The sequence below is a fragment of the Gossypium arboreum genome, chromosome 3 (genome assembly GCF_025698485.1).
Source record: "Gossypium arboreum isolate Shixiya-1 chromosome 3, ASM2569848v2, whole genome shotgun sequence".
Classification (NCBI taxonomy): domain Eukaryota; kingdom Viridiplantae; phylum Streptophyta; class Magnoliopsida; order Malvales; family Malvaceae; genus Gossypium; species Gossypium arboreum.
The window spans coordinates 135,078,750-135,104,668 of record NC_069072.1 but is presented as its reverse complement, the minus strand read 5'-3'; the positions used below and the strand labels follow the sequence as shown (position 1 = coordinate 135,104,668).

Here is a 25,919-nt window from a genome sequence, read left to right as displayed (position 1 = left end):
ATGAAAAATTGAAAATGGTTTAGATTAAAACTCACAGATGCGCAATTTCGCGTATTAAAATTAAAAGATGAGCACATAAAACCCGATATCAATATCACTGAGGCTTCATTGGTACTAAACATTGTTTTTCAAACCTAATATAATATAATATAATATAATATAATATAATATAATATAATATAATATAGGATAAACTATACAATTAGTTACTCAATTATGAGTAAATTTTTGTTTTGATCGTTTAACTAAAAATAGTTATGTTTTGGTCACTAACATATTTAAATTTTTTTTTTTGCCACTTGATCGTTAAGTGGCTAACGATGACACTTTTTAGTTGGTATAATAATAATTTTAATTCTCATATTTTATATTTTCTATCAATTTGATCCTGATTCAATATAAAAATAATAAAACACTTGAATTCTAAAACTTTTCTAAAATACATAGAAAATTTAAAATTTAAATAAGAATTCATAAAAATTTCAAAAGTAGATAAAGTGAGAGAAAATGAGGAAAAAATTAAAATTTCTTGCAATATATTTTTAAAATACCATCTAAATTTCAACATGTCGTCAAAGTCATATATATGTATAAATTAATACGAATTATAACACAAATTTTTATTTAAAATAATATATAATATTTCACCAAAAAATAACATATTATAAATGATGAAATGTGTTAATAATACATGAAATATGTACTATATTAAAATAAATAAATTAGATTAATTTGTTAGTAAAGCGAAATTTAAACACATGAATACATCAAATTAAGATTATTAAATGAATACAATTATTTATCATTATGTTGTCATCAGTCCTAATTTGGTGTCAAGTTAATTTGTGATACCATCATCTCAATCAACAAGATCATTAATATTTTATCACATGCGCATGCGTGTTTAAAAATAACATAGGATAAATAACAAAATGTACGGTTTGAAACTGATTAACAATAAATGAAATATGTATAATATTAAAATAAAAATAAATTAAATTACAAGTAAAATGAAATATGCCTAATCGACTCATGACACCAACTCGGTGAGTGGCTTAGTAAGTATATATATACACAAAAAAAAAATTGATGGAGGTAATAAAAGTGCATATTAAAATAAAATGTATACAAAATATCAAAATAAAGTTTTAGTTGAGTGATAAATTTAAAATTTTACTAATCTAATTTGTAAGAGTTCAGATCTTAATTTTTGCATTTTTGTTGGTTTTAAAATAAATAAAAATCTCTCAAGTAATATAACTTATTTTAATTACAAGAAGATATTTTCATAAAATCTCTAATTAAATTGGTATTTGGTTGACTTGTGACATCAATTCAGTAGGTGCAATTACACAAACTCAATAAAAAACTAGATACTAACAGTTAAAATATTTATATAAAGGTTAAATTGTGTTACTAGTCCTTGTAGTTGTACATAACTATTAATTTTGTTGATAGTTTTGTCAGAATTTATAAAATTTTAAGTTGACAAAAATTTTAAAAAAAAAATATTGAGGGTAAAAAACCGTTACAGCTTTTTCAGGTCGAAGCGTTTTTCTTATTTTATATAGTTAAAAAGGTAGAACTCTAGAAACATACCGTATCAAATTCAGTAGGAAGCTTCCTTCATTTGGAAATTTAAAGCTAGATGAGTTCTGAATGAATAATTTACAACCACTTGTGCTAAAACAATTAGGACTTTCAAATGTTAAATGTAATTAATATGTATTACAAAAATTATTAATTTAATACCACTTGTGATCAAACAATTTACTAAGCTAAAAAAATCTATGAAGACGAACACATTGACAATCCTACTCAACTTCCTGGTATCCTGTTTGCATTTCCTCCAGCAGTTTTGGTGCCATGTCCCGACCCTGTAACCGGCTTTCACTAGAAGGCGAAGGGTACAACATAATCCCTGTTCACAATCTCGATGCCAATCATCCCTGCGTTCGGTACCCTGAAGTACGCGCTGTCTTATTATCTTTACGCGCCTTGGGTAACCTCAGCGAGCCACCATACCACACATGGCATCCTTCTTCCATGGACCTCCTCGATTGGTTGGGACTATTCTTTGGTTTCCAACGCGATAACGTAAAGAACCAAAGGGAACACCTTGTTCTCCACTTGGCTAATGCCCATATGCGCCTCTCTCGGCCACCGGTTGACAACAATGGAACCTTCCAAGCCATAGTCCTCCGCGAATTCCGGCGTAAGCTACTCGAAAACTACACTAACTGGTGTTCTTACCTGGGGAAGGCATCCAACGTGGACAGCTTGGAGTCTGATACTCGTAGAGAGTTGCTTTACGTTGGACTGTATTTATTGATATGGGGAGAATCCGCGAATTTGAGGTTCATGCCCGAATGCATCTGCTACATTTTTCATCACATGGCCATGGAACTGAACAGAATCCTAGAACATTACATTGATGAAGAAACGGGACGGCCATGGATACCATCGATATCTGGGGAAAACGCGTTTCTAAACCGCGTTGTAAAGCCAATATATGATACGATCAAGGCCGAGGTGGCGAAAACAAATATGGAACCGCCCCGCATGATAGGTGGAGGAACTATGATGATTTCAATGAGTACTTTTGGAGCAAGAGTTGTTTTCATACTCTCAACTGGCCACTTGATTTCAACAGTAAGTTTACAAGTGAAAGGAAAACTGGGTTTGTTGAACGAAGGACGTTTTGGAACGTTTACAGAAGCTTCGACAGGCTATGGGTGATGCTGTTTCTCTTCCTTCACGTAATGGTAATCTTGGCCTGGGAGGGGAAGAAGTATCCATGGCTGGCTTTGGATAACAAGGATGTTAAGGTTCGAGTTTTATCATTGTTCATCACTTGGAGTGGAATGAGGCTTTTCCATGCTTTACTTGAACCAGCTATGGAGTTTAGTCGAGTTTCGAGACAGACGTCGCGACTGGTCCTTGGGAAGGTGCTAAGGATTTTGGTTGCTGCAGCATGGACTGGCGCATTTGTGTTTTGTTACACAAGGATTTGGGAGCAAAGGAACCACGACAAGCATCGGTCTAATGAGGCTAACCAAAGGGTAACATTTTTTCTAGGGCTTGCATTTCTTTATGGGTTACCTGAACTGGTGGAATTGGTGTTATTATTCCTTCCTCGTATTTGGCTGAATTCGAAAGTATTTGACCCGCTATCATGGTGGTTCCATGGTGACTGTTACATCGGTCAAGGATTGAGGGAAGGGGTAGTTGATAGAATCAAGTATGTCCTATTTTGGGTTGTGGTGTTAGGTACAAAATTTATCTTCAGTTACTTCTTCCAGATCAAGCCCATGATTAACACAACAAAACAATTGTAGGATTCAACAATTGCAGAGCATGAGTGGGACTGGCAAGCCATCTTTAGTGTCAGCAACAAGTTCATCATTGGATTGTTGTGGTTGCCGGTGGTGTTTGTTTACTTGGCTGATACTCAGATTTGGTACTCAATCTATTCTCCCTTTGTGGGGGCTGCCATGGGGTTGCTGCAAATGTTGGGTGAAATTCGAAACATCGAGCAGCTGAGATGGAGGTTTCGGTTTTTTGCCACTGCCATTCAATTCAATTTGATGCCACAAGAGGAAATAAAGATCTCTGGTGGATCGTTAAGGGAAAAACTGTGTGAAGCCTTTCATCAGCTGAAGGTGAGATGTGGGCTGCAACTGCCTTTCAAAATGGTTGAACTCGAATCGAACCAGGTTAAGGCTAACAAGTTTGCTTTGATATGGAATGAAATAGTTACCACTTTTAGGGAAGAAGATATCATATCTGATCAAGAGGTTGAGCTACTACAGTTGCCTCCGAATTCATGGGAAATCAGGATCATTCGTTGGCCATGTTTTCTTTTGGGGAATGAGTTGCTACGCGCTCTTGATCTGGCTACGGACTTATATGATGCGCCGGATAACTGGCTCTGGTATAAAATATGCAAGAATGAGTATAGGCGTTGTGCTGTGATTGAAACATATGATTGTGTCAAGTACTTGATGCTTCATAAACTAATCAAAAGCAGTACCGATGAGCATTCCATTCTCGAAGTCTTGTTTCAGGAAATCGATCATTCTATCGAGATCAAGAAGTTCACTAAGACATTTAGAATGATTGCACTGCGTCAAATCCATTCCAAGTTGATAAAACTTGTTGAGCTGTTGCTTGAACCAAACAATAATATGAATGAGATTGCTACTGCTATGCAGTCACTTTATGCAGTTGTTGTTTCTTACCTTTTCAAAGCAAAGATGACTATGGACCAGTTGAGGAAAGATGGATTGGCTCCCAAGAGTCGAACCGCCATGGCTGAATTGCTATTCAAGAATGCGATTGAGTTTCCGGATCCGAGTGAGGAGCACTTCTATATGCAGATTAAGCGCTTGCATACAATTATTACCACCAGGGACTCGATGCATACTGTTCCCCTTAATAACGAGGCAAGGCGTCGACTTGCTTTCTTTAGTTACTCACTCTTTATGAAAATGCCTCGAGCTCCTCGAGTGGAGAAGATGATAGCTTTCAGTGTCCTTACCCCTTTCAACAATGAACATGTGTTGTACAGCAAAGAACAACTAAAAACTAAGAACGAGGATGGGATTTCCATCCTGTATTATTTGCAGACCATTTATGATGATGAGAGGAAGAACTTTATCGAAAGAATGCATCGAGAAAGAATGGTGACAGCTAATGAAATATGGACAACCAAGTTAAGAGATTTAAGGCTTTGGGCATCTTATAGAGGCCAGACATTTGCACGCACAGTCAGAGGCATGATGTACTTTTATCGAGCTCTACGGCTGCTAGCTTTTCTCGATTCTTCATCGGAGACGAATATTACCGTAACAAAAGAGGAAGAAGGTATTGCTTTGATGAAGTATACCTATGTTGTTTCATGTCAGAAGTATTGGGAATATAAGGCCATAGGGGACCCTCGTGCTGAGGAAATCATTGATCATTTGAAACACAATGAAGCCCTTCGGATGGCCCATGTTGATCAGGTTTCAACAGGGAGTGACGAGAAGGAATATTACTCGGTTCTCCTTAAGTACGACCGGCAATTACAACGGGAGGTGGAGATATATCGAATCAAGTTGCCTGGTCCAATGAACATTGGAGAAGGCAAACCAGAGAATCAAAACCATGGCATTGTCTTCACTCGTGGTGATGCAGTTCAAACTATTGATATGAACCAAGACAACTATTTCGAGGAAGCACTAAAAATCCGTAACCTGTTGGAAGAATTCAAGCACCATCATGGAATCCATAGACCAACTATCTTGGGAGTTAGAGAACATATTTTCAGTGGCTCTGTTTCGTCAGTTGCTTGGTTTATGTCAGCACAGGAAACGAGTTTTGTTACCTTATTTCAACGTCTCTTCGCGAATCTGCTGAAAATCCGAATGCATTACGGCCATCCTGATGTGTTTGATAGGTTTTGGTTCATGACTCGTGGCGGCCTTAGTAAAGCCTCCAAAGTGATTAATATCAGTGAGGACATTTTTGCCGGCTTCAACTGTACTTTGCGAGGGGGCAGTATCACACACCATGAATACATTCAAGTGGGTAAAGGACGAGACCTTGGGTTGAATCAAATATCAGCTTTTGAAGCTAAGATAGCTTGTGGGAATGGTGAACAATTCCTCAGCAGAGATGTTTACAGGTTGGGTCAAAGACTTGATTTTTTCAGGATGTTATCATTCTTTCACACGACAATTGGATATTTCTTCAATACAACAGTGATCATCCTTTCTGTCTATGGATTCCTATGGGGTCAACTTTATCTGGCTCTCAGTGGTGTCGAGAATTCCGTTCTAGGGTACAATAACAATAGCAGGAAAGCACTGAGCGCTGTTATCAATCAAGACCTCATCATCCAGTTTGGTCTCTTTATGACACTTCCAGCAATATTCGAGAGCTCCGTCGAAAACGGTTTCCTTGAAGCCATTTGGGAATTCTTGGTTATGCAGCTCCAGCTTTCAACTGTTTTCTACACGTTCTCAATGGGAACACGTGCACATTTCTTTGGTCGGACTGTCCTTCATGGAGGTGCAAAGTATCGACAAACCGGGCGTAATTTCGTCGTACGACACACAAGTTTCGCAGAGAATTACAGATTGTATGCACGCAGCCATTTCATAAGCCATTGAGTTTGGATTTATTCTCATGGTTTATGCAACATGCACCCCATCAGCCAAGGTCACATTTTTTTACATAGACATGTCAGTCACATGTTGGCTCCTAGTTCTCTCATGGATATTTGCTCCTTTCCTATTCAATCCTTTGGGTTTTGATTGGCTCAAGACCGTGTATGACTTCGAGGAGTTCATGAACTGGATTTGGTGCCGCAACGGAGTATTTGCAAAGGCTACACAAAGCTGGGAACGTTGGTGGAACGAGGAGCAGGACCATTTAGTCACAACCAGCCTATGGGGACAGCTACTGGAAATCGTTTTGAACCTACGGTTCTTCTTCTTCCAATATGGAATTGTATACCATCTGGGAATATCAGGCCAAAGTAGGAGTGTTTTCGTTTACTTGTGGTCTTTGATCTTCATATTCGCAGCATTCGGAATCTATCTAACGATGTCGTATGTTCGAAACAACTACGGGGCAAAAAAGCATATATATGTTCGGCTGGCTGAATTCCTTTTGATGGTACTTGGTATACTTCTTGTTATTGCTCTGAGACAGTTCACAGCCTTCAGATATGTTGATATTTTCATCAGTCTATTGGCTTTTATTCCCACTGGTTGGGGACTTTTATCCATAGCTCAGGTATTTCGACCCCTTCTTCGGCGTACCAGACTGTGGGACTCTGTGGTTTCCTTGGCTCGATACTATGAGATAATGTTTGGAGTCATAGTGATGGGTCCAGTGGCAGTTTTATCATGGATGCCTGGATTCCAATCAATGCAAACAAGGATTCTATTTAATGAAGCATTTAGCAAAGGCCTGCAAATGTTCAAGATTATTACAGAGAAAATACACCTAAAGGATGTCTAAGCTCCACTTACTATTGTACCTCATTTTTAAGCATCTATTTAATAGCATTACTCGTAATTATTACCATAGGCTGTGTTTATTATAATTATTTTATTTTTCCATACAAACTAGTCCTCTAATATGAAGTTTCATACCAACTTCCATTTTTCTTTTTTTTCTCAGTTGAACCAATAACGATTTCGTTATCATAAAATTAAAAATAGGGATTTGAATTTTTAAAAATATATTTATTAGGAGATTTTTTTAAATTTTCATAATTTTAATTTCAATATCACTTGAAAATTCCTTAAATTCAATAAAGAAATAGGATTTAAAAAACCCTCAAAATTGTACATTTAAATCACTTAAAAATAATATAATATGATATAAACTTATCTACATGTAAAACAAACTATCTTGAATGTTTTTTTATATATATTTTTAAATTACCCATAAAATATTCGAATATCAAAGTAACTAAATCTTTAGAAATTATGCTTTAGGTATTGTGGCACTCCAAAATTATACATGCATGCTAATCAACATATAACCTAACCATTCATCTAGCATCATTCATGCAACAATCCAAGCGATAAAAGCACCTAAAAACTAGTTATAAAAGTCCTTAAACAGTTCATGGAATATCCATTTACAAAATAAAACTAAAACTAAAGTATAATCCCTCAAAATGATCCCATGTTGCCATCTTTTATTTTCAAGAAAGCCATCTCACATACACAATCGAATTGTTTTGCCTTCGGATCACAAACTTACTGACTTTACCACTCCACACAAGCTATTTCTCTACAAAAAAACAAAAACAAAAACACGAGAGTGTGAAATTAAACAAACTCAGTGAGTGCTCAAGATGCTACAATAAACCACAATATTAACGGTTAAGAGCAAGAATAGATAGCACATAACACTTATCACCATTAATCATTTAATCATGTTGATACATTGGCATCTTGTGATTATGAAATATGTATAACAATACAACACATCAGACACTTGGATCTCCATTACACCAATTACTCATAGAGTCTAACATGTTCCAGTAAGTGTGGGATTAAGCTATCACTCTCCAACACACCAAACATGTCCAAATGAATGGAGCTTAGCTCTATATTCTTTTATCCCTCCAACATGTCCCAATATCAAAGCATGCACATATATGAATACTTAAATCTTATGACATGCCAATTATATTCAATGATTTCAAGATATCACAAAGCCAATATATCCACATTGCACATTCATTTTCTGGTTTATGCACACTTACACCTATCATGTTTATCATGATAAAAAACACTTATCACATGTTCATGCAATGCACTTTCAAGTTCAATCACTTCGTTCATTGAGCCACATACACTTTCATATCAGATGTGTGCATTAAACCAACATATCAATAGGCATATTTTGACATATTCACATCCATTTCTTTAACATATCACATGCAGATCTTGTCACAATTCATCATCATTTACGTAAGATTCTAGCTCCATGTAATAAAAAATAAGGATAAATTATACATGAATTTTGGTCGAATGTGCAATTTGATACATAAATTTTGATTTGATGCAATTATACACATGAAACTTGAATTGTGGTTCATATGTGTACATAAAGCTTTGATTTTGATTCAATTGTACACATTTAAAAAAAATGAATACATTCATTTATTTTCATATTGGGTTAATATAATTTTTTATGCAATATATCAACGTAAAATATTGTTAATTTATTAACATTGTCATGATTTGTGAAAATTGAATCAAATAAATTTTTTGTATAAAATCGCACAAAATCATAATTCATATATGAAATTGCACACTAGATCAAACTTCATGTATATTTTTGATAATTATCCCTAAAAAACATATCAATGGATAAGTGGGACTTCTTTTAACAAGTTAGAAGTATAAATGGTATGAAAAAGGAAATTTTCTTAAAAAGGAAACAAAAAGTACGTCAAAAGTTCCAGTTTCAACCCCATTGAAAGACAACTAAACACATTGAAGACTCCATTAACTACCCAACATCACTTTTGCTGCCATGTCTCAACCCCGTTACCAGTCATCTCCACCAGAGGACGAACCATACAACATAATCTCTATACACAATCTCCAGTCCGCATATGCACGTGTCGTCATGTCGTCCTTACGCGCTATCAATGGCCTCCGAAAGCCGCCATGCCATCCATGGCTTGCTTCCATGGACCTCCTTGATTGGTTGGGACTGTTCTTTGGTTTCCAACGTGAGAACGTAAAGAACCAATGGGAACACCTTGTTCTCTACTCGGCCAACAACAAGCGTCTCTCTTTGCCACCGGCCGACAACATTGGAACCTTTCAAGCCGTAGTCCTCCACGAATTCCACCATAGGCTACTCAAAAACTACACTAGCTGGTGTCTTACCTCGGCAAGGCATCCAACGTTGACAGATTCGATTCTGATACTCGTGGAGAGTATAATGCTTGTTACCTTATCAATTAATTACCATCATTCAATTAAAATAGAATCGTAAAAAAACTCATAAGATTCAAAATAAATAAAATATCTACGAGATATGATTTCAAATCATTTAACTCAATCTTCACAAATCAAAAGATTTTATTTGCTTGGTCCAGATCAATTCAATCTTTAAAGATATGTTGCTCCATAAGATTGATCTTCAAATATAGATCATTATACATCCATAATATCATTTAAGTCATGGAACGACTATTTTGATTCAAAATATTGCCTACTCCACAAAGGCAAGTTACGAATTCTAAGCAATGCCAAGTGTAGTTGTCGTTACTCGTGCCATTACTCTCAGAACAATTTCATTACTATTACCTCTTTCAAGCTTGAACAAGATTTTCATATTTAGAGCACAAATCTAGTTTCGCAAAGCAACATTTAATCCATGATGATCTACTTAAATCTCATCAAATCAATTACTTTTAATATAAGGATGCAAAGGATTGAGACAAACTCATATTTTCTTGGATATATCCGTATACAAGGTAAGTAGATCACATTAGGATTATTGAAAAGAAAATCTTGTTGTGATCCAATCTTGTTTCCAATTATAATTATAAGATTGACTGCGCAAAATTCTTAAAAAGATATAGGTAAATAATCAAACTTTTCGAATTTTGAAATTTCAGTCCCAACTCAAATCATAGCTATTAAATCTTGTTGGTTAAAATTATGCTGCTAATATTTTATTATGCATAAAGTTGTTGATTTTGTCCATGTCCTCTAATTAGAGTATTTTAATCTATCAAATTTTAAAATTTCAGTATTGACGTAAACAAACTACTAAATCCATTAGTTGACTTTTTTTTGAGTAACATGCGGAAATAATAGTTTCATATGGATTATTCATGTGGAAATATGTTTACCGCCAGGGGCGAAGCCAGAACAATTTTTTGGGGGGGCCAAATGAAATTTTAATTTTTTATAGTCTATATCTTTATAATCTTTAAAAGATTAAATCAAATTTTCATAATTTTAGGAGGGTCAAAGTGTAATTTTACTTTTATTAATTTAAAATTTTAAAAAATTTTAAAGGGCGAAAATGTCAATTTTTCATTTTAGGAGGGCCGGGGCCCTTGCCATCCCCCTAAATTTGCCTCTGTTTATCGCGTCAAATTTTGAAAATAATATAACTTAATAAATTTAATAGTTACAATTTGATAAGTATTATAATTTTAAAATTCAAAAAGTACAAGGATTAAAAATAATAAATTATAGTATAAGGACTAAATGCATAATTTACGACTAGTAAAAGATTAAGAGAAGAATCTAATTTACTATTTTTATTTTTATAAACTTTCCAAAACAAAACAAATGAAGGGCAATTAATTGTTTTTATTTTGTAAGAAAAGACTCTTACAAGTATAAATGTAATGTAAGCACAAGTAGTATAACACTAATTATATGAATATGTTTAAGTAATTAAAATAATATAATATAATATAATATAATATAATATAATATAATATAATATAATATAATATAGGGTAAATTGTACAATTAGTCACTCAATTATAGGTAAGTTTTTATTTTGGTTACTTTCTATCAATTTCATCCGATTCGTATAAAATTATAAAAAATGAAATTCTAAAATATATAGATATTTAAAAATTAAATAAAAATAGATAAAGTGAGAGAAAAGCGAGGGAAAATTGTTTTCATTATAATAAAAGAAAAAGATTTGGAATATAATTTGTTTTTACGATTTGAGTTTTGAAAAATAATTTAAATGAATTGAAATTTTGAATTGAGTTTGAAAAAGAAAACTTTATGGTATAATTTAAATGAATTTAAAAGATGGCATTATAGTCAATTTTACAAGTCTCTGTAATATCGGTTCTGGGAGAAGCTCTTTACCAATTTGAAACTCGATTGAAGATATTATTAATTTGGTTTTATTCTATTGAATGATGATTTTCGTTCTTATGTTTAAATATTGCACAATCTTGAGCTTTATTGCAATAGAACCTTGACTTCTTTTATATAAACATTAATTTTAATCCTATTTAAGCTTTATACCAAATGAATACTATGTCAAGAGATTGAAATTGATCTATTTTTTAATTTATTTTCATGATTTTATAAGATTTATTGTTGTAATAATCTGAATTTTTATATAAATTTTTTAATTTTTAAAATAAATTTTATATAGAAATAGAGCTAAATTAACAAAAAATATAAAAGTAGAAAGTTAAAATTGCTATAATACGAACTAAAATAGTGCCACCATTGCTTATCAATAGGGTAACTGAAAATATAATTTTAAAAATATTGTTGATGAAATTATTACTTTTCTTTAATTAAGTGATTAAAATAAAATTTACTTCTAATTAAATATAAAATATAAAATATAAAATATAAAATATAAAGTATTATATAAATATTTTAAAATAATTGATGCAATTTGGTACCTAGTTGGTAGATATATTCATGGGTTGGGTTACTCGTTTAGATCCGAAAGTTTGCCTGAAATTTGAGAGGGTTTGGACAAAAATATTAGCCTCGAAAAATGAGCTTGAGAAAAAATTAGACCGTTTAAAATTTGGTTCGGGCTCGATTAGTTTTAAGTTTATAGTACTTTATATTATGTTATTTTTATATATTATGTAATTTAGAACACATTAAAAAACACAAATCTATACTAAATATATAATACTACTCTAATGTAAACATTAAAATAATGTTAAGATAACTACATAAAAATTTCAATAAATAAAAATGTATAAAATTATTAAATATTAAAATAAAATAAATATTTTTAAAAAAATTAAAAATAATATAGACAGACCTAAAATATGCTTGGATTAATCTTTTACAAATATGGGTAGGATTAGACAAAACTTTAAGTCCATATTTCAGGTCGGGTTGAGTTTAGGCAAATATAAAATATGTTAATATCATACTTAAGTCCGATCTAAACTCAACCCGACCCTACTCATAAGCATCTCTTCAATATATTACACATTTATCCAAAAAAAAATAAAATAATTAATATATAATTGTAATAGGATGAAATAAATAAATTAGACAACCAACTACCTATCAAGTTCCTCTCATTGACTTCCCATCAAGTTTGGTAATATCAAGTCTTTGTTTTTTCTTTCTAAGAAAGTTCCTGACCATATTATTTTCCTTTTAGTAATTTCTAAATTTCAACATGCTGTCAAAGTCATATATAAATTAATATAGAATTATAATATATAATAATAGTGAAATGTATAAATAATAAAATATAAAATATGTAGAATATTAAAATAAATAAATTAGATTAAATTGTAATTAAAACGAGATTTAAACATATTAATACGTTAAATTAAGATTGCTAAATGAATACAATTATTTATCATGATATTGTCATTAATCTTAAATTGGTGTCGAGTTAATTTGTGACACCATCTCAATCGACAATATTATTTTTTTTGGTGAATTACAAACAACAATTAGAATCCAGGTCACACTAGGGGCAGTGAACACCTTTGATCATCAGGCCAATACATGGGGTTCTCAATCGACAACATTATTAGTATTCTATCACATGTGTATGCGTATGAAAACCACTATTTAGAGCACAAATGCATGTTTAAAAATGACATATAATAAATAATGAAATGTATGGTCGGAATCTAATTAATAATAAACGAAATATGTACAATATTAAAATAAAGAAATTAGATCACATTGTAAGTAAAATGAAATATTTTCGGTTGACTCGTGACGCCAACTCAATTATGGGGCGTAAATGATAACAAGTATATATATTTCTACACACACAATTGATGGAGGTAATAAAATCCCTCGAATAATATAATTTATTTTAATGATGAAATGACATTTTTATAAATTCTCTAACTGAATTCATGCCAGGTTGACTTGTGACACCAACTCAATCAGGTGCTTAAATAATAGTACGTATAGATATAAATATATACAATTGATGAAGGTAATAAAGTGTGATAATAAAATTAAAATGTATAAAAATATTAATATTTTTTTTAGTTGAGTGGTAAATTAAAAGTTTTACTAATGCAATTACTTTGGGTTTAAATCTCACAATAAACGTTGTCGTTTTAGCTCGATTGGTATGAGTATTGTTGCCAATGCAGGAGGACGTGAGTTCCAGTGCTTTGAAGCGCATTATCCTCCTATTTATGAATTGGGGAGAGGTTATGGGTAGTTATAGTTATTATGTCAAAAAGAGCAAATATGATCAAAATTTATAATAAGATTGTTGAAAATAAAAATTCACAATATGCATTTTTGTATAAAGGTTAAAATGTGTTGTTAGTCCCTATAGTTGTACAAAATTATGGAAGGGCATTTTTGTAATTCTCTAATTGAATTAGTGACCCGATTGAAGGTGACACGAACTTAGTAAAATACTTAAAAAGATAGTATAGATACTAATGGTTAAATAATAGTAATATAATATTTATATAAATGTTAAAATGTGTTGTTAGTCCCTATAGTTGTACAAAATTTGAGATTTAGTCTTTGTATTTTGAAAGTTAAAAATTCAATTTTCTACTTTTTAAATTTAAAATCCTAACTTAATTATTATCTTCGTTGGTTGGTAGTTTTGTTAAAATCCGTCAACCTAACATGTTTATTTTCGCCAATTGTATGTCATGTGATATAAAAATAACTTAATTAAAATTTCAAATTGACAAAATTTGATGAAATATTTACAATTTTCATGACAAAATCGAGATTTTTAAATCAATAAAATAGAAAGACTTAAAATTTAACTTACCTAACAAAATATTTTTATTTTATATAAACTTATAAAATTAGTTTTTTTATATTATACAATTAGAATATTAGTATTCACGCGTGTCCTAACAACATATCCTTTTGTATTCACTCATAAGACCACTTGTGTTAGAACAATTGTAATTAATAAATATTACAAAATGAATAATTTAAGACTTGTAATAAAAATAATTTATAATTTAGGGTTAATTTGATAAGCTAAAGAAAAGAAGACAAACCGACAACCGAACACATTGGCAATCCTACTCAACTTCACGGTATCCTGTTTGCATTTCCTACAGTTTTGGTGCCATGTCCCGACCTCAGAACCGGCTTTCACTAGAAGGCGGGTACAACATAATCCTGTTCACAATCTCGATGCCAATCATCCTGCGTTCGGTACCACAAGCACGCGCTATCTTATTATCTTTACGCCTTGGGTAACCTCGTGGAGCCACCATACCACATGGCATTCTTCTTCCATGGACCTCCTCGATTGGTTGGGACTATTCTTTGGTTTCCAACACGATAATGTAAAGAACCAAAGGAACACCTTGTTCTCCACTTGGCTAATGCCCATATCGCCTCTCTCGCCACGGTTGACAACAATGGAACCTTCAAGCCATAGTCCTCCGCGAATTCGGCGTAAGCTACTCGAAAACTACACTAATCGGTGTTCTTACGGGAAGGCATCCAACGTGGACAGCTTGGAGTCGATACTCGAGAGAGTTGCTTTACGTTGACTGTATTTATTGATATGGGGAGAATCCATGAATTTGAGGTTCATGCCGAATGCATCTGCTACATTTTTCATCACATGGCCATGGAACCGAAGCAGAATCCTAGAAGATTACATTGATGAAGAAACGGACGACCATGGATACCATCGATATCCGGGAAAAAGCGTTTCTAAACCGCGTTGTAAAGCCAATATATGATACGATCAAGGCCGAGGTGGCGAAAAGCAAAAATGGAACCGCCTACGCATGATACGTGGAGGAACTATGATGATTTCAACGAGTACTTTTGGAGCAAGAGTTGTTTTATACTCTCAACTCGCCACTTGATTTCAACAAAGAAGTTTACAAGCGAAAGGAAAACTGGGTTTGTTGAACGAAGGACGTTTTGGAACGTTCTGAAGCTTGACGTGCTATGGGTAATGCTATTTCTTTTCCTTCACGTAATGGTAATCTTGGCCTGGGAGGAGAAGAAGTATCCATGGCTGGCTTTGGATAACAAGGATGTTAAGGTTCGAGTTTTATCATTGTTCATCACTTGGAGTGGGATGAGGCTTTTCCATGCTTTACTTGAACCAGCTATGGAGTTTAGCCGTGGTTCGAGACAGACGTCGCGACTGGTCCTTAGGATGGTGCTACGGATTTTGGTTGCTGCAGCCTGGACTGGCGCATTTTTGTTTTGTTACACAAGGATTTGGGTGCAAAGGAACCACGACAAGCATTTGTCTAATGAGGCTAACCAAAGGGTAACTTTTTTTCTAGGGCTTGCATTTCTTTATGGGTTACCTGAACTGGTGGAATTGGTGTTGTTTTTCCTTCCTCGTATTTGGCTGAATTCGAAAGTATTTGACCTGCTATCATGGTGGTTCCATGGTGACTGTTACATCGGTCAAGGATTGACGGAAGGTCTGGTTGATAGAATCAAGTACGTCCTATTCTGGGTTTTGGTGTTAGGTACAAAATTTACCGTCAGTTACTTCTTCCAGATCAAGCCCACGATTAACACAACAAAACAATTGTTGGATTCAACAATTGCAGACTATGAGTGGGACTGGCAAGCCATCTTTAGTGTCAGCAACAAGTTCACTATTGGGTTGTTGTGGTTGCCTGTGGTGTTAATTTACTTGGCTGATACTCAGGTTTGGTACTCATTCTATTCTCCCTTTGTGGGGGCTGCCATGTGGTTGCTGCAACTGTTGGGTGAAATTCAAACATCGGCATTTGAGATGGAGGTTTCGGTTCTTTGCTAACTGCCATTCAATTCAATTTGCTGCCACAAGAGGAAATAATGATCACTGGAGGTTCCTTAAGGGAAAAACTGTGTGAAGCCATTCATCAGCTGAAGGTGAGATGTGGGCTGCAGCGGCCTTTCAAAATGGTTGAACTCGAATCGAACCAGGTTAAGGCTAACGAGTTTGCTTTAATATGGAATGAAATAGTTACCACTTTTAGGGAAGAAGATATCATTTCTGATGAAGAGGTTGGGCTACTACAGTTGCCTCCGAATTCATGGGAAATCAGGGTCATTCGTTGGCCATGTTTTCTTTTGGGGAATGAGTTGCTACGTGCTCTTAATCTGGCTATGGACTTCTACGATGAGCCGGATAACTGGCTCTGGTATAACATATGCAAGAATGAGTATAGGCGTTGTGCTGTGATTGAAACATATGATTGTGTCAAGTACTTGATGCTTCATAAACTAATCAAAAGCAGTACCGAGGAGCATTCCACTCTCAAAGCCTTGTTTCAAGAAATTGATCATTCTATCGAGATTGAAAAGTTCACTAAGACATTTAGAATGATTGCACTGCTTCAAATCCATTCCAGGTTGATAAAACTTGTTAAGCTGCTACTTGAACCAAACAAGAATGTGAATGAGATTGCTAATGCTATGCAGTCACTTTATGAAATTGTTGTTCCTTACCTTTTCAAAGAAAAGAGGACTATGGACCAATTGAGGGAAGATGGATTGGCTCCCAAGAGTCGAAACACCATGGCAGGATTGCTATTCGAGAACGCAGTTGAGTCGCAGGATCCTAGTAATAAGGACTTCTATATGCAGGTTAAGCGCTTGCATACAATTCTTACCACCAGGGACTCCATGCATACCATTCCTGTTAATAATGAGGCAAGGCGTCGACTTGCTTTCTTTAGTAACTCACTCTTTATGAAAATGCCTCGAGCTCCTCCAGTGGAGGAGATGATAGCTTTCAGTGTCCTTACCCCTTTCAACGATGAAGCTGTGTTGTACAGCAAAAAAACACTCAAAACTAAGAACGGGATGGGATTTCCATCCTGTATTATTTGCAGACCATTTATGATGATGAGTGGAAGAACTTCATCGAAAGAATGCGTAGAGAAGGAATGGTGGCAGCAGATGAAATATGGACAACCAAGTTAAGAGATTTAAGGCTTTGGGCATCTTATAGAGGCGGACATTTTGCATACGATCGGAGGCATGATGTACTATTATCGAGCTCTACAGCTGCTAGCTTTTCTCGATTCTTCATCTGAGACGGATATTACCGTAACAAAAGAGGAAGAAGGCATTGCTTTGATGAAGTATACCTATGTTGTTTCATGTCAGAAGTATTGGGAACATAAGGCCATAGGAGACCCTCGTGCTGAGGAAATCATTGATCTTTTGAAACACAATGAAGCCTTCGGATGGCCTATGTTGATCGATTTCAACAGAGAGCGACGAGAAGGAATATTACTCGGTTCTCCTTAAGTACGACCAAGCAATTACAACGGAGGTGGAGATATATCAAATCAAGTTGCTGGTCCAATGAACATTGGAGAAGGCAAACCGAGAATCAAAACCATGGCATTGTCTTCACTCGTGGTGATGCGTTCAAACTATTGATATGAACCAAGACAACTATTTCGAGGAAGTACTAAAATCCGTAACTTTGTTGGAAGAATTCAAGCACCATCATGGAATCCATAGACCAACTATCTTGGGAGTTAGAGAACATATTTTCAGTGGCTCTGTTTCGTCGGTTGCTTGGTTTATGTCAAGACAGAAACGAGTTTTGTTACCTTATTTCAACGTCTCTTCGCTGAATCTGCTGAAAATCCGAATGCATTACGGCCATTCTGATGTGTTTGATAGGTTTTGGTTCATGACTCGTGGCGGCCTTAGTAAAGCCTCCAAAGTGATTAATATCAGTGAGGACATTTTTGCCGGCTTCAACTGTACTTTGAGAGGGGGCAGTGTCACACACCATGAATACATTCAAGTGGGCAAAGGTCGAGACCTTGGGTTGAATCAAATATCAACCTTTGAAGCCAAGATAGCTTGTGGGAGTGGGGAACAATTCCTCAGCAGAGATGTTTACAGGTTGGGTCAAAGACTTGATTTTTTCAGGATGTTATCATTCTTTCACACGACAATTGGATATTTCTTCAATACAACAAGTGATCGTCCTTTCGTCTATGGATTCCTATGGGGTCAACTTTATCGGCTTTCGGTGGTGTCGAGAATTACGTTCTAGGAACGATACCAACAAAGAAGAAAGCATCGAATACTGTTATCAATCAAGAACTCATCATCCAGTTTGGTCTCTTTATGACACTTCCAAAGCAATACCGAGAGCTCATCGAGATTGGTTTCCTTGAAGCCATTTGGGAATTCTTGGTAATGCGACTCCACTTTCAAGCTTTTTACACGTTCTCAATGGGAACGCGTGTACATTTCTTTGGTCGGACTGTCCTTCACGGAGGTGCAAAGTATCGACAAACCGGGCATAATTTCGTTGTGCAACACACAAGTTTCGCAGAGAATTACAGATTGTACGCACGCAGCCATTTCATAAAGGCCATTGAGTTCGGATTGATTCTCATGGTTTATGCAACATACACCCCATTAGCCAAGCTCACATTTTTTTACATAGACATGTCACTCACATGTTGGCTTCTAGTTCTCTCATGGATATTTTGTTAGAATTAAGTGACCCAAATTCTTATTTAAATAAAATACGATGGAAAATAAAATAAAAGTAAAATCCATATAGAACTAGACTTCTTTTATTTTATTTTAGAATAAGGTTTTAAACCTTATTAAACTCCATCTATTTTATATTGATTAGGATAAGGTGTTTCAATCCTACTAGAATATGGCTTTGCAAGCCTATAAATAGACATAGTCTATTCCTCTTGTATTTGAGTAAAAATTTTTCGACATAGTGAATTTTCTTCTCCTCTGCGTGGTTTTTTTCCGAAAGGGTTTCACGTAAAATTTATGTGTTCTTTATTTTATTTATTTTATTCTATTTTATTTTTCACAAACCGGTATCGAGCTTAGGGTTATTCATCTCGATCACGGTAATGGCGTCTTTGAAGTATGAAATTCATTGTTGGATCGCAACACCGATTTGCGTTGTGGCAAATTAAGATGCAAGCGTTCTTGCAGATGGATCTAGAGGATGCCCGCTAGGATAGATAAGATGCCTTCGACATTAACAGATGAAGAGAAGAAGCGTAAGGATCGAAAGGCATTAACACAATTACATCTCGCATTTGTCCAACGAAATTTTGCAGGATGTGATGAAAGAGAAAACCGCCATTGCATTATGGAAGAGGCTAGAACAAATATGTATGTCGAAAACTCTAACAAGCAAGTTACATATGAAGCGGCGTCTTTATGCTCATCGTTTGGAGGAAGGTGCGTCGTACACGAACACTTAACAAGTGTTTAAAGAAATTCTCTCAAACTTGGAGGCCATGGAGGTTCAAGATGATAAGGAAGATCTAGGGTTGATTCTACTTTGTTCGTTGCCCCGTCTTATTCAACCTTTAGAGACACGATTTTATATAGCCATGAGTCTCTCACAGTTGATGAGGTTTATGATTCTTTAACCTCGTATGATAAGATGAAGCATCTTGTGGTTAAACCCAACTCTCAGGGAGAGGGTCTCATTGCTCGTGGGAGACAAGACCGGAATGTTGATGATAATCGTGGTAGAACACAGGAACGGAATCCTTGTGGTAAATCTAAGGGTAGATCGAAATCTTCAAACAGAGGTAAAACTTGCAACTTCGCAAGAAGAAAGGGCACATTAAATCTGAGTGCTATAAGCTACAAAATAAGATTAAAAGGAGGTGCGAATCAAAAGGAAAACAAATGAAAATTCGGTGAAGGCGATGTTGTAGAAGACTACAACGATGGTGAACTTCTAGTTGCTTCATCAATGATTCTAAAGTAAGCGAGAGTGGATACTTGATTCAGTGCACCTTCCACATGAGTCCCAATCGGGATTGGTTTACAACTTATGAAACAAGATCTGAAGGTGTTGTTTTGATGGGAAATAATGCTTCATGTAAAATCGCGGTGTTGGAACAATTAAAGTTAAGATGTTTGATGGAGTTGTCGAACACTTAGTGACGTGCGGCATGTTCCGAATTGAAAAAATTTAATTTCATTGAGTACTCTTGATTCAAAAGTGCAGATACACATTGAAAGTGGGGTTTTAAAGATTTCAAAGGGTCCCTTGTTGTGATGAAAGGGCAAAGAAAGATTGCCAAGTTATATGTTTCTGTGGTTCTATCATTATTGGTGATGCAATTGTCGCTTCCTCTTCCTTGTCGATGATGATATTACTAAACTTTGGCATATGCGCCTAGGGCATATGAGTGAGAATGGCATGGCGAATTAAGCAAAGAGGACTTCTTAATGGGCAAGGAATTTGCAAACTGAATTTCTGTGAGCCTTGTGTTTTGGGAAGCAAAGAGAGTTCGATTCACTAGAGGAATCCATAACACGAAGGAAACGTTGGAGTATATCCATTCGATCTGTGGGGCCGCCCGAGTGCCTTCGAGAGGTGGAGCTAATTATATGCTAACCTTTATTGATGATTTTTCGAGAAAAGTTTGGCGTTCTTCACAAGCGAAAAGCGATGTGTTTTCCATATTTAAGTCTTGGAAAATTATGATTGAAAAACAGACGGAAAAGCAGATAAAATACCTCCGTGCATGACAATGGCTTAGAGTTCTGCTCGATGAGTTTAATAGATTGTGCAAGTCGAAGGATCATGAGACACTTGATTCGTCATACTCCACAAACAAAAGCGGCATTGCGAAGCGAATGAACGAAGCGATCATGGAGAAGGTTCGATGTATGTTGTCAAATGCCAACTTATCAAGTCATTTTGGGCGAAGCCTCTCTCTGCATGTTTTTGATCAACCGATCTCCATCCGTTGCCATTGAGAAAAGACTCCACAAGAGGTATGGTGCGTAATCCCGCTAATTATTCGATTTAAAGATTTTTGGGTGTCTGCGTATGCTCATGTTGATAATGGAAAATTGGAACCGAGATCCATTAAATGCGTTTTCTTGGTTATAAAGTGGTGTAAAAGGCTATAAGTTATGGTGTCCTGAAAATAGAAAAGTTGTGATTAGCGAGATGTTGTTTTTGATGAAACCGCTATGCTACCTAACTTATCTCTTAAAGACTCTTCCAATAAAGAAAACCAAAAGCGGGTGGAGCATCGATTAATACAGAATCAACTCCTCAAGCCATACAAAAATTGAGAATAGAGTTGCTTCTTCACCGCAATACTCTATCGCCAAAAACAGGACAAGAAGAGAAATTAAACCTCCAAAGAAGTATGCCGAGGTTGATCTAGTTGCTTATGCTTTAAATGTGGTGAAGATATAGATGCGAATCAAGAGCCATTTAATTATTCGAGGCGATTAGTGTGAAGACTCGAAAAGTGGATGTTTGCTATGCAAGAGGAGATGGAATCACTCCACAAAAACAGAACATGGGATCTTGTAAAACTTCCTAAAGGTAAAAAGGTCATTCGTTGTAAATGGGTGTTTAAAAGAAAGAAGGGACTCAGGAGTTGAAGAACCCGGATATAAAGCAAGGCTTGTTGCAAAGGGTTACATCAAATTCGAGTGGACTTCATGATGTGTTCTCTCCGGTTGTTAAGCATAGTTCGATTCGAGCTTTGCTTGGTATTGTGGCCATGCATGATTTGGAGCTTGAGCGAGTTAGATGTAAAACGCATTTTGCATGGAGAACTTGAGGAAGATATTTACATGCAACAACCAGAGGGTTTTATAGTCTCGAAAAAGAGGACTATGTTTGCTTGTTGAAAAAGTCCCTTTACGGTTTGAAACAATCACCAAGACGGTGGTACAAGAGGTTTGATTCCTTTATGACTTCTCATGATTTCAAAAGAAGTAGTTTTGACAGTTGTGTCTACTTTAAGAAAAAAGTGATGGTTCTTTTGTGTATCTACTTCTTTATGTTGATGACATGTTGATAGCAAAGAAAAGATAAAGAGAGATAAGAAAGGTTAAAGCCCAACTAAGTGAAGAATTTGAGATGAAAGATCTAGGACCAGCAAAGAAGATACTTGGTATGGAGATTCTCGAGATAGAAAAGCAAGTAAATTGTACCTAAGTCGGAAGGGTACATTGAGAAAGTTCTTGCGTGTTCAATATGCAGAGTGCTAAGCCGTTAGTACTCCTTTAGCGACCCATTTCAGACTTTCATCGGCCTTATCTCCTCAATCGATAATGAGATTGAGTACATGTCACATGTTCCATACTCTAGTGCAGAGGATCTCTCATGTATGCTATGGTTTGTTCACGCCCGATTTATCATATGCGATCGGTGCGGTTAGCGGATACATGGCGAATCTGGTAAAGAACACCGGAAAGCGATTCGGTGGATTTTAAGATACTTACGAGGCACTACTAATGTTTGCTTACAGTTTGGAAGAACTAAAGATGGAGTTATAGGGTATGTTGATGCTGATTTTGCTTTGGAGACCTTGATAGAAGAAGATCTCTCATGAGTTACGTCTTTACAATCGGAGGTTGTGCAATTAGTTGGAAAGCCACTTTGCAAACTACGATCGCTTTGTCTACCACTGAAGTTGAGTACATGGCGATTCTGAGGCTTGTAAAGAAGCTATTTGGTTGAAGGGACTATTTAGTGAACTCAATGAAGACCTTCAAATCAGACAAGATTTTGTGACGATCAGTGCCATCTTTCTTACAAAAGATCAAATGTTTCATGAGAGAACAAAACACATTGATATTCGGTATCATTTTGTTCGTGATATTATTGCTCGTGGTGATATTGTTGTGAGCAAAATTAGCACTCATGAAAATCCTGCAGATATGATGACTAAGTCACTTCCTATAACCAAGTTTGAGCATTGCTTAGACTTGGTTGGTGTTCATTGTTGAAGTTAAACCCTTAAGGGGTTTTTGGAAGAGGTGAAGAACTTGTTTATTGAAAGTTCGCGATGAAGAACTTGTTCATTGAGAATTTGTGTCAAGGTGGAGATTGTTAGAATTAAGTGACCCAAATTCTTATTTAAATAAAATACGATGGAAAATAAAATAAAAGTAAAATCCATATAGAACTAGACTTCTTTTATTTTATTTTAGAATAAGGTTTTAAACCTTATTAAACTCCATCTATTTTATATTGATTAGGATAAGGTGTTTCAATCCTACTAGAATATGGCTTTGCAAGCCTATAAATAGACATAGTCTATTCCTCTTGTATTTGAGTAAAAAATTTTTCGACATAGTGAATTTTCTTCTCCTCTGCCCGTGGTTTTTTTCCCGAAAGGGTTTCCACGTAAAATTTATGTGTTCTTTATTTTTATTTATTTTATTCTATTTTATTTTTCACATATTTGCTCCCTTCCTATTCAATCCTTCGGGTTTCGATTGGCTAAAGACCGTAGACGACTTCGATGATTTCATGAACTGGATTTGGTACCGCGGCAGCATTTTTGCAAAGGCTACAGAAAGCTGGGAAAGTTGGTGGTACAAGGAGCAGCACCATTTACTCACAACCAGCCTATGGGGAAAGCTACTGGAAATCATTTTGAACCTACGTTTCTTCTTTTTCCAATATGGAATTGTATACCATCTGGGAATTTCAGGCCAAAGTGGGAGTGTTTTCGTTTACTTGTGGTCTTGGATCTTCATATTCACAGCATTCGGAATCTATCTAACGATGTTGTATGTTCGGGACAACTACGGGGCAAAAAAGCATATATATGTTCGGCTGGCTAAATTCCTTTCGCTGATACTTGGAATACTTCTTGTTATTGCTCTGAGACAGTTTACAGCCTTCAAATATGTTGATGTTTTCACCAGCCTGTTGGCTCTTGTTCCTACTGGCTGGGGACTTATATCCATAGCTCAAGTATTTCGACCCCTTCTTCGGCATACCAGACTGTGGGACTCTGTGGTTTCCTTGGCTCGATACTATGAGATGATGTTTGGAGTCATAGTGATGGGTACAGTGGCAGTTTTATCATGGATGCCTGGATTCCAATCAATGCAAACAAGGATTCTATTTAATGATGCATTTAGCAAAGGCCTGCAAATGTTCAAGATTATTACACAGAAAGTACATCAAAAGGATGTCTAAGCTCCACTTACTATTGTACCTCATTTTTAATCATCATTTAATAATTTCAATTAAAGGCATGTTTATTATAAATATTTATAAATTTTTATTTTTATTTTTAGGTGATTACATTTCAAAATCAAATTGAGAAATGTTGTAAATTTTCGAGATTTAAAGACTCAATTTAAAAATTACAAAATAAAGGGAGTAAATCTTTCTTTAATTTTTAAAATTTATTTTTGAAATCAATATGCCACCATAGTGAGCCATTGATTTATTTTTTTGATATTTTTCATGTCTGTTTACATTTAATAGTTAGAGTTCGTGGCTACACCTCCAATAATATCATTTCCAAAGTTTTAACCTCTGTCTCTCTCTGAGAGTATAACGTGCTTTATTATTGCACCTAACACTTGTTTAATAATTAATAATTTTATTGTTTAAAAATTTAAAATAAAAAATAGTTACTGTTATGTACTAGGTAAGTTTCATGCATACAAATACGTATTCTATTCTAGACCTGACATGTGTTTATCAGATCTTATGCACGTGTATCTTCACAGGAAAACAAGTTCTGTCTACGAGCTCAATAGAATTCGACCCAAACCCATTTGAATTTTTGAGTCAATAATGATAATTATTCTAACAAGACTATTTTATTAATCAAATAGTCTAGACTCCATTTCTAAAACAAACAAGAATGGTGAGCGTGAATCGCCCTTTCTATTACCCTTAAAATGATAGTTAAGAATTATTTGGAAAAATAAATTTAACTCATCAATGTGCTTCTTTAAGATGGTCTCATGCTTAGAATTACTTGAATGAATCATTGTTATCTTCATCTCTCAAAAGGAAAAATGTTGTCGTTGTTTCACTGTCTCATTCCGTAATAGATAATCTTTCAATGTTTTTAACGGGGTGCTGTGGTGTACTTCATATTTTATGGATGCTCATTTCTACTGACACCGCAGCAGTAGCCATATTTGATATTAGAGAGTACGAGAGAGTTGTAATGAAAGATCAACCTGTGCACGAGGTTCTTGAAGGGTTTATTTGGATTGTTGCTGCCTGCCTGCCTCTACCGGCTCCGATGTGGAAATCAAGTGACATAAACCTGATTGCTTTCTAATATAGGCCCATGAGAGATGTTATAGGAGGTTGTGGTAATTTTACATCATGTGGATCAAATTCGTAACTTAGATAAATTTTCAATCTTATTTCCGCACTCATTTTTATTATTTAGTATCATAAAATAAACAAAAATAACTTATTTTTTAGCACATAGATGGCGACAAGTCGAAAAGGATGGAATTAGCGACTGATATTAATGGATAAAACACAAAGTCAATTACTAGATTTAGATTATCATTGTAATGAAAGTGGGAGGATATTTCTTATTTTATTTAATATTAATATAATTATTTTTATTTACTAATAATATATATTTTTATTTAATTAGATTTTAATCAGCGGTGACATAGTGCTTTTTAATTGACTGACTATTTTTTTTAACTGACTATAACAGC

General features: G+C 35.0%; 1 protein-coding gene, 2 non-coding genes and 1 pseudogene across 3 annotated transcripts; all 4 read left to right on the top strand.

Moving 5' to 3' along the window:
• The first annotated feature begins 1,808 nt into the window (after positions 1-1,808).
• Positions 1,809-7,011, top strand: LOC108475329 (callose synthase 12-like). Its single transcript, XM_053026337.1, is given in 3 exon segments — positions 1,809-2,545; positions 2,548-6,145; positions 6,147-7,011. Coding segments are annotated over 3 exon segments (5,142 nt in total). The 5' UTR covers positions 1,809-1,866.
• On the top strand, positions 4,768-4,848 carry LOC128290906 (small nucleolar RNA J33). The gene has a single exon (XR_008280684.1). It is a non-coding gene; the product is annotated as a small nucleolar RNA J33 (small nucleolar RNA).
• Positions 7,012-9,048: 2,037 nt separating the features above from the next.
• On the top strand, positions 9,049-24,414 carry LOC108475328 (callose synthase 12-like; annotated as a pseudogene).
• On the top strand, positions 17,452-17,532 carry LOC128290904 (small nucleolar RNA J33). The gene has a single exon (XR_008280682.1). It is a non-coding gene; the product is annotated as a small nucleolar RNA J33 (small nucleolar RNA).
• Positions 24,415-25,919: the final 1,505 nt, after the last annotated feature.